Raw genomic sequence first — 13,489 nt, 5'->3', positions numbered from 1 at the left:
TGCCTTGAAAGAGCTTTATGTAAAAAAAAAGAAATTGGTGATAACTTTATATGGAAAAATGTGCATGCCATCAGGGAGTGGCAATCAAAATCTTAATGATTCAGTGATGATGTAGAAGTTTAAATAAGAGGGAGATGTCTTTTTAAAATAGGAACCCTAAAAAAGTGATCAGTAAACTGATGGTAAAATGACAGTTTGGTGGTATTTATCAGAAAGTGAGATCTGATAACTGTTGAAAAAAATGTAATTGTCTGAGTTTTATCTTTTATCTGATGGACTGAAAAAACAATTGGAACTGGTTAACGTGGGAAACTTTTTCAAGAGTTTGGCATCATAAGGAACGCACAGTTCGACCATCTTGGTGCCGGTGCATTTTGTTGCTGCGGCTGTGTGTATTCTTTTAGGCGTCAGTGTAGTATGAGTCAGATTGTACCTGTCACAACAGAGTAGCTCTGGGAGACACTCGAGGCGAGGTCAGAGCTGGCACTGCTGGAGAGGCTCGGCTTCACGTCTTCCAAGCCAGCGTTCAGGGACGGGAGAGTGTACTCATTCGCCTGTAGACGAAGAAAAAAAAAACCCATGTGTGAGCAGTTGGGAATCGAAGACAGCAATTCACACTGCTTTAATTAAATTTTACATTCCACCAGATCAGGTCATGATCTGGTTAAAATCGCTCTTGGATTTAGATCAGATTTCCCAGTTTAGGTGACGAGATATAAAAAACAATGTCACGATGAATGCCCCTCTCACGTTTCCTGCTGTACATTTCCTGTGAATTCTGCGAACATCACCCCTGCCCCTGCTCCTTGTGCTTTACCAAGACCTATGATGATGTATGCATGCATTAGAGCTTGTCTGAGGGCAAGGCAGAAAGGGAGAGAGGGATGAGAGAGGGATTGGGAGAGGAGTGAAAGGACGGGGTGTCAGCTGGCTCTTTGTGCTCCACTGCAGTCATCCCTGTGACCAGTCAAGGGAGGAGACATTCAGGGCTTTGTTACAGGAGAGACATGTGGTGTGTTTTTTTAAAGGGGAGTACAACCTCAAAAACAGCCCTTTGTGCTTTGCCTCCAGGATGAACACATAAAACATAATAAAATGTTAAAATTGTGAATTTTCGCTTTATGAGTTTTTATACTTTTACTTGTATTTTTTTAAACGTCACATTGGAGGCTTTCGTCACATTCCCGTTCCACACTTATAAAATATTCTGTGCCACTCTGGCCGTCTTTCTTTTTTATTTATTTATTTATTTTAACAGATTTTCATTCACAGTTTACTGCAGAAGAAAACTTCAACCACCATCCAGTGTCTTAAATATTTATTAACCTTAATCTCATGTTAAGACTCTGCTAGCAGTTGTGATGAATCCTGTTTGTTAATGAGATGACACTTCCTGACACAACTTTTCTTTGAAAGGATAAGTGTGTGTGTGAGAGTGTCTGTGAGTGTTTATTTGAAAGAGTGTGTGTGTGTGCGTGCATCTGTTTGTCTCAATGGGTTGGGGTCCCACAGGGGCAAGCTGGTGACCCCAGTCTTGTCTGCCTCTATCCCAGATAAACTCTAATTGTGTGCTTACAACTGTTCCCTGGCACTAGGCTGGATGTTCCTCTCTATTCCACTGGGCCTCAGCAGCACAAGAGTCATTTTGTCATGCAGATGGGATGCGGGTAGGGCCGGGCAGGGCTGGGCGGAGGGCGAGTGGCAAGCGCAGAGGGGCCTGAATGACCTGACCACATGGCTGCCAGAAGTGTGGGAGGGATGAGGCCTATTCAGCCTGGCCTCTTCAAAATGGCTTTTTAATGCCCTGACGCAGACACCAGACAAGCCCCTAATAGCCTAATATCCCACCTTTTCACCAGTTTAAGAAAAGGAGGGGGTTCTGGAAACAGGGAGAAAAAAAGAAAGAGTGGAAAGCCATCTGATTAATATTACATTAAATTAAAACTGATTTTTCTGGACCATTCTGACGCCGTTTTTCTCCCCCCTCCGCTACCCCCCTCTCGCCTTTTTAATACCTTCTCCTCCACTCTTTGTGATTGCAAGTCATTTCCAATTCGTTTTGGTATTGATCTTGCCGTAGAAATCACTTTGGTAATTAGCTGCATTAGGGGCTGTATAGCCAGCTGAGGGGCTGTCCCTCTGATTTATCGCCGCTGTAATTCCCCACGATCGCGGAGAGATGAAAATGAACTCAATTAGGGCACTGCTAAGGCTGCATGGGCACCACATAGAGCTCCAATGGAAAAATTAATAGTCTCTTGTTGTTTAACAGTCTAATGAATGTAAATAAAGGTTATCCGCTGTTATACGCTGTGGGTTTGCAGGTTGCTTCAAGCAAGAATTTGCACTGAGCTTTTTGTCACCTGTGTCAGAGCGTTCGCGGGTTCACTACAGCTTGTTAGGAATCAGTGTAAATGCTGTAAATCTCATTGTGTAGGGAGAAATGTGTGTGTGTGTGTGTCGAACCTGCTCGGGTTTAATGTGTTCTGAGGTGGGGAAGACATCAGGATAAGAAGGTCTTTCAAACACACGGTCGAGGGCCTCCAGCTGCTGCTGGGTGAAGGCATCCGCCCGCAGGTGCTTTCTTAAACTTTCCACACTGCCCTGAGAGTCGCTGCCGGGGCCCGAACCATCAGAGCCATCTAGAGAAAGGAAGAGATGAAAAAAAGGGAAGGGACGAGGGGGGCAACACTGGTATGAGGATGTGGATCCAGTCTTTTTACTTCATACTTTACTTCTAGCAGGCTAGCATTACGAGGAAAAAAACAAAAAAAAATATTAGAGCTCAACGGGTGTGAGAGTGATGGCATGAGGCACAATAGTAAATTCAGGGAAACCCACCATCATGTCTGGCTTTTATCTCCCCCTGTTTTTTACTGTCTCTCTCTTACTCTCTCGCTCTTTCCTTCTCTCACACATACACTCACTCAAGCAATCCTCTACCTCCCCCCTGCCACTCCTTGCAGCCACCATCAACATGGTCATCATGTGATAGGTCTATGGTAATTGATGGATTACCTTCAGTGCAAATATATACTTGTAAGGCAGACCGTGTGCTTCAGGAAGAGAAAGTAGGGCTGGCGATTACATCCAGAGCCTCTCATTCTGCCGGCGGGAAATGGAGAGCCATTATTTAACTGTACTATTTCTTCCTGAACATATTACCCTTCCCTCTCTCTGTCTCTCTTCCTTCTCTTTCCATCCCCCACATATTGCCTGTCCTGTGGAAAACAGAATGGAGTGGGGATGGTACTCAGGGCCGAATGAGGACGGGGTGTCCGGGGGCAATCATATGCATTTCCTCACTTGGTCACACTCTATATAAACAAATGAGCCTGTGCTTCCCTCGTTCTTCTGATCTCTGACCCTATCAACTCGGCCAGGGAGTCCACTGCCGCGGCTGCAGCTCTCCCTCTGCTCACTCATCATGTCCTGAGCACTGAATGAAAAAAAAAAAAAGATCTAAAGCTAAAACCTCCAGCCAGCATTCCCCTCCACTCTCCTGGCTGCCTCCCACCACCCTCCCCTTCCTCCCTATACTGCGCCACCAACAGCGGATGAGGGCTTTAGCTCCCGTACAAATCTGTCATTCTAAATTTGCAGCAGATTATGTTCTCTCCTGGGCGAGCCAGCGGTGATATATGATATGCAAGGCCGCTATTGATTGCCTGATCCGCTAGCAGAGGAGGGAGGCGAAATGAACTTGGAATGAACATCATGCCTCAACTCATTGTGCGTATAATACTCTACTTAATCCCACATTTTTCTGTGCTATGGAATTCAATTGATCAATCATGTTCCACTGATGGTACCATTTCAGGGGCGTTATTGCCATTCTGCTCGGCTGCTTGACCTTTTCTCAATGGCTGAGGCCAGAGGATGAACCCGATTCGCACCAAGAAATAGATCCATGGAGAGAATGGAATAGAGGACTGCAATTGGGTATGAGTGTGTGCTATGTGTAGATGGGAGAGAGCGCGCGTGTGTGTGTGTGTGTGTGTTTCACTGCTAAAATATATTGACTTTTGCTTTGTGTAACATTTATGAAGGAATCTGATTTTTCTCCTGCCACATGTGTTTTCTTACCATGAGTTAACAGAATATTTTAGCCCTGGCTTTTTCTTTCTTTTTTTTTCAAACAGCTCCCTTGGGTGGAGCATTGGAGGAGCAGTAGTTTTGCTGTATGAAACCCAATTGCTGTCTGCGGTACAGAAGAAAATGGAGTCATTAATTACCTCACATCAGCTGGTCTGAGAAAAGAGGCAAGCTTGATCAATAGCAAGTGCTTGTCATTCACTATGTGGAGCCTGCTTATACTTAGCATCACCTTATACACTTAATCAGGCCCTCTGAACGGGCAGTGGAAGGACATAAATTCCCCTCAAAAGAGACTTTTTTGTGTACTCTGGAAACTGCTGGTTTACTTAACACAAGACTGATAACTGACTTTCCTCCATGGATGCTTGCTATGAGTAACGCTTGAGCAGTTTCTGTCATTTTTAAGGTCAGTGAGGGTGATATCTGCATGTACCTATTCTAATACTGAGGTGTCGAAACTCATCATTAAGGGTACAGGTGAGGTTGTCTTTATGGGGGAAAGAGTTAAAGTTTTTCTTATACAAGTAACCTTGTAAAATTTCTAATGATAGAGACTTTCTCAGTTTTGTAATTGTGAAACTATGCGAGTATCTTTCAAATTTATGTGTTAAAAAATCGACTGATTTGGCCTTTTAAAAGCAGCAAATCATTTATTTTCAGTATTCGGCATTAGAGATTCACGTCTGCTATATATCATAAGATAGATGCATTAAATCAGATTTATCCTTTTGACAGTCAGTGTGTCAAGTGGAGTGTGAAGCACGACTGTCAGACTGCACGCATGTGTGTGTGTGTGTTTGTGTGTGTCTCATTGACTGGTTTGTTTCTTTTTCTTAGTGTTTCTTCAACCCCTTTGGGTGTCTCAGCAGGTATTCTCTTATCACTCCCACAGCAGCGTCTGACTACGTCTCTTTGTTTTAACACAAAAGTGCGAGGAGACAAACAGAGATAAAAACAAGAATCTGCAAAGGTGACATTCCCACATTATTTTTTGTTTTGTTATGATCAGCTTAAACAGGTGCTGTTTGACCTTGTTGGGTTGAAAAATAATGTAATTTTTTCATCATTATGTATTCAGAGATTTTTTGGATTGCAGCTTTGTATTGACTCAAAGCACCAGAGACAATTATTCTGAAAATGTAAAAGTTGTTGTAGGCTTTCATCACACCACTCACATGTTTGCACTTTTAGCCCCCCCCCCCATACACACACACACACACACTCACACAAACACAGTAACAGTAGCTATTGTGAAAAAGACCTCAGCGGTATCTGTCGTGTTTTGCTTTGTCTCTGAGGGGGATGTTAAGGTCCTGTGATGGTGTGGTGGCACTAATGTCCCTCTTTCATCTCTCCTGTTTATATGATAAGATAACTCAGAGAAAAGTAGAGGTGGAGGCTTGTTTGAAAGGCAAATGAATTCCTACGCACTGCCTGGCTCTCTCCGTAAATCAATGACATGGAGTCCCTCAGATCAGAGGCTGCTTTACTTACTCGGCCTCTGTTGATAGGTGGAATGATGCTATCGCAAATTGTGGATCATTTGTTGATGTTTTTTTTTTTTTTTGAAAAAAAAAATGCTGTTGAGCTTGGGAAAAAAGAGAGAGAGAGAGCGCAAACAAACTGGTATACCCAGAGGGTGAACACTCCTTCCCTGTAAGCTAGCTATATTTATGAAAGCTCTGAAGCGGAAAGGAGAGAGGTGGGTGGGGTGGGGGAGAGAGAGGGAGAGAAGCAGCAACACTGCCATGGCTGTTAAGATCCTGTTATGTTGTGGCATGTTTAAGAGCTTTATTAATTCGATTTAGCACCGCCAACCAGTGTACTGACTGTCAGCAGGCACAGTGATGCTTATTTGATATTTGCTCTCACTGCCTCCGCCGCGGCTGCATCGACAGGATTTTGCAGATCTCCACTTATTTTATTTTATTTGTTTTATTTACTAGATTTCTCAGAAAGTTTTTAATAAATAAATAAAACCACTTAAATATTTGGATTCTGGAATATTAATAAGATCTGGTGGCAGAGTTATTTAGCCTTTGAATGCAGGGTTAGTGGTTCTTTGAGCAAGACACTGTATTGGTCAGATTTGTGGGGAAAATATTTGATTTGGACAAATCTGTCAAACACTGCCAAAGAAATTCAAAGGAATATTCATATGTAGAAATATGTGAAATTCTTTTTGCTATTTGCCACAGAGTCTCTCTCACTGTTTTATGCCCATCTTGTATTTTTCTTTGTCCTCCTCTGCTTTCAGTCTGCCGTTTAACACAACCGCCCTGTGTGGTGAGTATTTGTAGAAATGCAATTAACGTATCCCTACTTTTCTCGTGCCGTTTCTCCCTCCTCAAGCTGAGTAATGCATCGCTCCATTAATTCTCTGCATTGCTGCCCATAATTGACTTTTCTCTGACATGATTCCTCTCCACTGAGTGAATTTCCTCTCTTTATATTTTTTTGTGACGGCTCTCATTGTATGTTGTTTACAACTGTACGCTGGAGCTCGCACAGCCACGTTACTAAACCACAAGACTCTGGAAGAAGAAGAAGAAGAACAAGGGGATGACGAGAGGAGGAAAGAAATGTTGAAGAGAAAGACAGCGATAGATCAGAGAAGGAGAAGGGGGAGGAATGCAATGTGGACCCTTTTGTGCCTCTTCTACTGTCAGGGCCCTAACAGCCTCTTGTCTCTATGTTACGCTCTGTGGCCCCTCTCAAACCTGGGCTTTTCTCTCTCGCACACACACCCCATCAGGGCCATCATGGTGCTCATGATTCCATTTTTCTGTCTTGGTCTGGATGCATTTATTTTCTAAAGTGATCCTCTATTGACTCATTGTCATGGAGTGGCTTGACTAGTCAACCACTGTAGGCCCAGGTTTAAATCCATACAGTAACTGATATAAACTCCACAAATGGGTCACGTGTGTTAAAAGATACATTGTGGACAATCTCCAAAAGGGCCAAATATCAAATGTGAACAAATCAAAACAGTGACTGTATTCATTTTTTTTTTGCTCAAGCTATTGAGTAAGGCTGATATGATTCCGGCTGCTGCCGATGATCATGCTTTTATGTCATGAATGAGCAACCTGCTAGGCCGTATTTTTTTTCCTCCCCACTCACACACTCATCAGCTCCTTCTACACTTATCCCACACCCACGCTACAATCACAAGTTATGACCTTTGCTTTCTCTATCTAATTTATCACCGTGGCTCCCTACTGCCTGTCCTCCCCAGAGCTCCACCGGGCTCTGCACAGGACTTGGAGAGCCAGCGATGAGAAAAACATATAGTTAGGTCACATCAACCTGACTGCAAACAAGCAACAAGGTCAGCAGTAACCTGTCAGTATATGCTAAGACTAAGAAAACACTAAGCTGCAGCTCTAATAAAAACATGTTTCGATGTACAAAGAGAACAAGTTACAGCAGGCAAGTATGTGACATATTAATTAGCTCAAAATAGTCTGCGAGAAATTACCGCAGGGCTCAAACCTTGCAAACGACTGCATGGACTTATAGCGCTGTAATACACATTTTACAATCACACAGAAGTTGTCACCCAATCCTCTCTGTCTTTTCTTGGCTTCCAACTCCACCATAGGTTTAAATGACTTGGTGAGAGCAGGCTGTACAACAGGCTAATTTCCCCACTTCACTATTAATGCATTTGGCAGGAACAACATTCCATTTCCTGTAATGAGATACACAAATAAATCTGGCTATGGATAGATTCGGGGTGGGGTGGTGGTAGTAGTGGTGGTGGGAGGAGGGAGTGGGGGGAGCGGTGGGGCAAAGGAGAGGGGCGCATTGAGACGCATTCTCCCAGCACTGGCATAATTGGTATCGCTGCTTGCAGACATGCAAACCAATCTCTCCACAGATAGGACTGAGACTCTCTCTTTTCCCCCCTTAAGGCTATTTCTTTTGTCTTTTCGATAGCATGCACATCCAAGATAGAGGGAGGGAGGAAGGGAGGGAGGGAGAGATGTTAATTTGTGAATTAATAGCTTTTCTCTGCAGAATTGCAAATTCTTTTTAAATGTCACTATGTTCACTATGTGAAGAGCATCGGAAGCCACGAAGTTACGCACAAACACATAAAAGACACATTTCCGTGCATAGGTGTGTTCGCAGGCATGCACAGATCCTAAAATCAATCCTTGCTCAATTCTCATTGAGGCTGCCTGGACCTCCTTGTTCCCTCCTTCCCTCATAAACCCACTTTTTTTTCACAAATTCCCCTGCTCCTCTTGTCTTTCCTCCTCCCATCTTCACTCAAAGCCGTCCAGTGTAACATGCTACTTTTAATTTGCAATAACACATGACAAGGACAGATTAATAGCTCTTATGGCACCTATGTCCCTGAAGCTCGTCTTACGGGGACCTGGTGTACATAACGCGTGTCACACTACATTATCTCTACAGCCCTGCAGTAATGGGGACCTTTTTCTTCCTAAAAGGGCAACCACTGACTTCAGCCACAGCAGGAACACAAGCAACCGCCATCAGCATAAAAAGTGTGCAATGCTTTTTCGTTTAGCATGGTCAGATTATCACAACATAGGCACAAGCATTAAAGGAATTACTGGTATACAGACGTGCAAAGTCCAGTCAGTTATTTGTAGATTTAAAAATCAAACTCTTTCCTGCACTGATCTCCTTTTGTTTCTAATCTTGCTTAACTTTTTCCCCAAATTAATTATATTTTTACAAGAGACAAAGAAGCATGTTAACATTTTAGCTTAAACAAAATGGATATTTTCTGCTTTACAGGTGTGTCTATTTATTTTTGGTAATAAAAAAAAGAAGCTATAATTCTAAAATATGAGGGGTTAATAATTAAATGAAATTACTTAATTAAATATCCAAATACAAAAAAACTGCACTGGAACTTTTATATCACAAGCCAGTTTGAATAGAAATGACAAAAATAGAGTCGTTAGCAAATATACATTTGTTTTTGCAATAAACTGCATTGTGTTTATGACAATCTATGGAAAACGTGATTTTCTAGTCTATTTAGCTTTATTCGTTTTCATTACTCGGGAGATAATCTGTGTGAAAAAGTCTTCCCCGCCACACCACACCTCATAAGCTCATTACCCTGGAAGAGCAAATAGAGTGCGTGAGAGTATTGTGATCTGTTTGACCAAAGCAAAAGAGAAGGTTGTCTAACTTAAACTTACAATGTCCTATTTTCCTCCCATCCAAGTGGTTGCCACTCCAGAGAACTAAAGAGACAGAAACATAAAAGAAGGAAGTGGCCTGTTTTGATAAGTGCTCTTTGAGATCATTTTCAACATCCCATCAGCCACCTCAAAGCACAGAATCACACTTGTGTACACATACACACAGGCACAAACACACACAGGCACACACACTCACAAACACACACAGCCCCTTCCCTGCCTCCACCGGTCTGTTCCTACACCTGTTCAAGCCTCCACCAGGGACATGTTAATTCATAGGCATTAAAAAAGCCAATTGTTTGCACAACCGATAATCTATTAGCCCTCAGGCAGTGTGTGTGTGTGTCCACTCTCTAGCTTTACCTCGGAATGAGAAATTCTGGCTTGGACCGGATAGGCTTTCACTTAATCTTTGGGTGTATATAGATCTATTCGCTGCCAGCCCCCTGCTAGTAAAAAATACTTTATTTTGGGATGTTTTAATATACTTAAAATTATTTTAATGAATCATCATGGAAAAAAATAGAATTAAAATCATAGTCCAATCAATCAATCCTTATCTTTAAAAAAAAGTGCATATTGATAAATCACAACTTATCTGACAGGATCAAACAGGAAATTTCAAAAGAGCTTCTTTTTCTGCTGTTTGTTACTTTATTGGAATAAAAGCAAGGAGCAGCAGCGTTGATGCCTTTTCCGAAGGGCTTTAGAGTTGTATGACAGCTGTATGGGATATCTACAATACATCTGAGCGTGGTATAAAATTGAGATACAGCTCTGTAGGCGTATGGTAAAACGTAGGGCATCGAAAAGCTGATTGAATCACAGCACTCTCGCAACTCTCATCCCGCCTGATATACAGCATAACAAGTCACTGGAGACAGCACACAGAAACACACTTGGCTGCAGCGCTGTCATAAATGCCATCTTCTTCACACACAGGAAAAAAGTAGGAGATGAGTGATGAAAAGAATTAAAAGGATGGCAAACAAAGGGATCTTATGTCTCCCTTACCATCGTCTCGTTTCCTCTTCTCGCCATTGGAGCGGGGGATACCCAGAATGCCGTTGATGGAGTAGGATCCTACGGGATTGTTGGAGGCACTGGTCACAGGAGGGGAGGCTGTGCTGGGCACTGACGGAGAAAGCAGAGTTAGAGTGCGCATGCAGTACTGTGTGTGTTTGTGTGTCTATTCAGGTGAACCTGGGTTAATATGTGTTCATGTGTAGTTTGTTTTTTACTTTTTTATTCTTTCTGCAGCTCTGATTTGCTCGTTTGATTGGCCTGTGTAGCCGTATTGATGCTCACCTATGGTATGGCCGGGCGTGGAGAGTGGTGTAACAGATCCGTCAGGGGATGGGTGGAATTGCTGCTGGACTTTGGTGCGGATAATCCTGATAAGGGGAACAACACACACGGATCAATCAATAGCGCTTTCAGAGCATTGAGATTTCACACCGTACCGGCCCGCCACAGGACACTTAAACATGACACATCACGTCCACTTACGTCTGTGCATGTACAAGTGCTCCATCGTTTGGGGCACTTGTATCCTCATATTCAGGCCCCTGTCACCAGTAGCCAATCTCGGGGCTTTAGGGGCAATCTCTCGTCTCCTGTGCAAGACTGAATGGGGGCTGCCCCCTGAGACTCTGGATTCAATCTAGCTGGATTCTGAGGTTAGAAATATGATAAAGTCCCTATAGCAGTAAGATGTGATGTGGCGGGAAAGTCTTCATTGCACTTTGGTCTGAATGATCTTGCAAACAAAGCATGAAATCACATCAATTCACCTCAATGATCAGCTTCACTGGCTCTACCTGGCCAACTCTAATAATCTGCCTCTCCTGCTCCCCACTCCCTCTTTTCTCCTCGCTCTCCTCTCTCTCTCTCTCCATCTCTCAAAGCTGATCTTTCACTCCCACTCTCATCCTCTTTTCTCATTTCAACTCTCTTTACTGTCCAGTGTGCTATCAGCTTTACTGTACTTTGCAATAGCTGCCTTTAAAGGCCCACCCCACCTCCATCTCTTACTTTTCTTTCTTTCTCTCTTTACTCGTCGCCGATTCATTTCTGTATTTCTCACTTTTTTTTGCCCTTTTTTCACTCGCCGAGTGTAGCACGCAGGAATCCCCCGGGCTCACCGAGGATCAGACCCTATTGATTGGAACTCCCAGATAGAAAAACTGACAACGAATGGCAGAGAGGAACAGCAAATGCAAATTGTGAACCATACATTATTTGTGAAAGGAAACCAATACCATCTTATTTGCTGAAGCTGAGACTGCTGTCACCTCCGGTGCCGATTAATCTGTTGTACACTTAATAAATAAATAAACAAAAATGTTAAAAAACTAAAGCAGGTGCGGCTGTAATTAAAACAAATGAAGGCAAAATTTATTTTACAGTAAATCTGATGATTGCTGTATTTCTTTTAGGAAGACGAGCACAGTGGGATTTACACAAGCTCAGCTCTTATGGGGCATGATCGCATTACATTAAACTGTGACTATGGTAATGTTCTGATTGACAGCTCAACATGAGATCATTGAATAACAGGCAGTATTGTGTGCCCTCTCACTTTAGAGGTATGTGACAAAAACGGACTTTTACGGACTGCAAATGAGGCGAATGGCGCTCACACGTGGCATCCAGCAATAAGCTATCAGTTCTGAATCAGGCATCTATGGGGTTAACGTCCTCAGGGGCAAAAATGTACATCAGACTCTTTTCATTCCCCTCACTATCTCATGTGTCCTCCATGCTCTCTCCTTCAGGCGGGGCAACAAAGGCAGGTAGTCTCCTCCAGAAAACACACATCAATATCATATTTGAATTTCTAACATCTCACCACAACAGTTATCTGACCTCATGACTCGAGGGAGTCTCATAAATTCAAGGACTTTGTTTCGAGTCTATGTTGTTGATATTGAATAAGCAATTTGGATGGATGAATTAACGACTTTGGTGTTTCGCAGTTGTAAAAAAAATTGTAATCCCCAAAGAAGTATTAAAATATGGATCAATATGATTGAAAGCCGCTCATGGGTATGCCTTTGTCCACTGGGCATGGTGCAGCGGATGGAAACTCCTCTCTCTGCGACAACAAAACAAAGTGCAACCCAGTCTCTGTGTAATCTTTAATAATTAATGCAGGAAAAATGTGTTTAAAGCCAGGACATCCTCTTTAGTCAACAGAGCAGAGGTCAGATCCTTAACCACAAAGACCACCAGGGGTCCGCTCTCCCTTTCAGTCCCCTTGACTGGCTCTAATACTTCTATTCGTTCTTTTCTTCCTCCTCCACACCATTCCCAGTCCTCCCTTTAACATCAGCAAGCAAGAAATTAAGCTAATATTTTAAAAAGCCAGTAATTTGAAAATTATCACGACCGATCACTCGAGTAAATAGAAGATTTTGCTAAAAGTGCATTTTATGCAGCAAAGCAATGCCAGTTAACTTTTTTTCAATGCCAAGAAAGACTTTAGGGAATAAAAGTAGAGTGAAGCTCACTGATTGCTATGTTTTGATTTGTGATGCCATGTTTGAGGAATGAAAAAATGCAGATTTGTGCAGTGCAACAAAGTCTAAGAGTTAATTATTAATGCAGTTTCAAAGGACATGTTCCTCCCAGTCCTGCTATTCCACAAAGTTCAAACTGAGCAGATTATCAAAAATGGGTTTTTTATTTTTGTCTTTTGTTAAAAAAAACTAGACATAAAATGGATTAGAAACAAACTGCTGTGGTTTTAGAAACAACAGGTGCAAACACACAATAGTGCTAAAAACCTATTGAAGATATAATTTCCAAAGCCATGTGATTTTCTACTATTTCCCTCTCCCTCTCGCTATCTTTCTGTTGTTGTTTTTTTATTTAAATTTAGCAAAGATTCATCCATCTCCTGCATTTAGCTGCTTGTGTTATGAGACTCTCTTCAGCTCATTAAAATGTAATGCTGATGACCAGCTCTCTGGAACAGTGCCTCCTAACCAAAGTTCATCACTGGCAGGCACTGCGGGCTTTTTCACTTTGCACACATGCAGAGGGGTTTTTTTCACCAGAGTCCTCTGTCTAAAGACACTTTGTCTGCTGCTGTCCTGCTTCATGTGGAAAGGTGAAGGTGTAGGGTGTCTGCTGCTTTCGCTGCTTTTGTGGAACAGAAACTCCCTTATCCCACAAATACCCGCAGATCACCT

The 13,489-nt window shown here is 42.6% G+C and overlaps 1 protein-coding gene across 15 annotated transcripts in view; it reads right to left on the bottom strand.

Moving 5' to 3' along the window:
• pax2a (paired box 2a) overlaps positions 1–13,489 on the bottom strand; it is a 29,938-nt gene that overhangs the window by 11,712 nt on the left and 4,737 nt on the right. For 8 of the 15 annotated variants that reach the window (XM_039622122.1, XM_039622123.1, XM_039622124.1 and 5 more), the window contains exons 4-7: positions 10,602–10,687; positions 10,308–10,427; positions 2,467–2,642; positions 434–554 (exon numbers count right to left, since the gene is read on the bottom strand). In XM_039622122.1, coding sequence (XP_039478056.1) covers positions 434–554; positions 2,467–2,642; positions 10,308–10,427; positions 10,602–10,687 — 503 coding nt within the window. Of the gene's footprint in view, positions 1–433; positions 555–2,466; positions 2,643–9,290; positions 9,336–10,307; positions 10,428–10,601; positions 10,688–13,489 lie in introns of all 15 variants that reach the window. The other 7 variants (XM_039622119.1, XM_039622120.1, XM_039622121.1 and 4 more) reach the window with 1 other exon arrangement.

This window comes from Oreochromis aureus, linkage group 13, assembly GCF_013358895.1.
Source record: "Oreochromis aureus strain Israel breed Guangdong linkage group 13, ZZ_aureus, whole genome shotgun sequence".
NCBI classification, from domain to species: Eukaryota; Metazoa; Chordata; class Actinopteri; order Cichliformes; family Cichlidae; genus Oreochromis; species Oreochromis aureus.
This window is presented reverse-complemented; position numbering and strand designations above follow the sequence as displayed.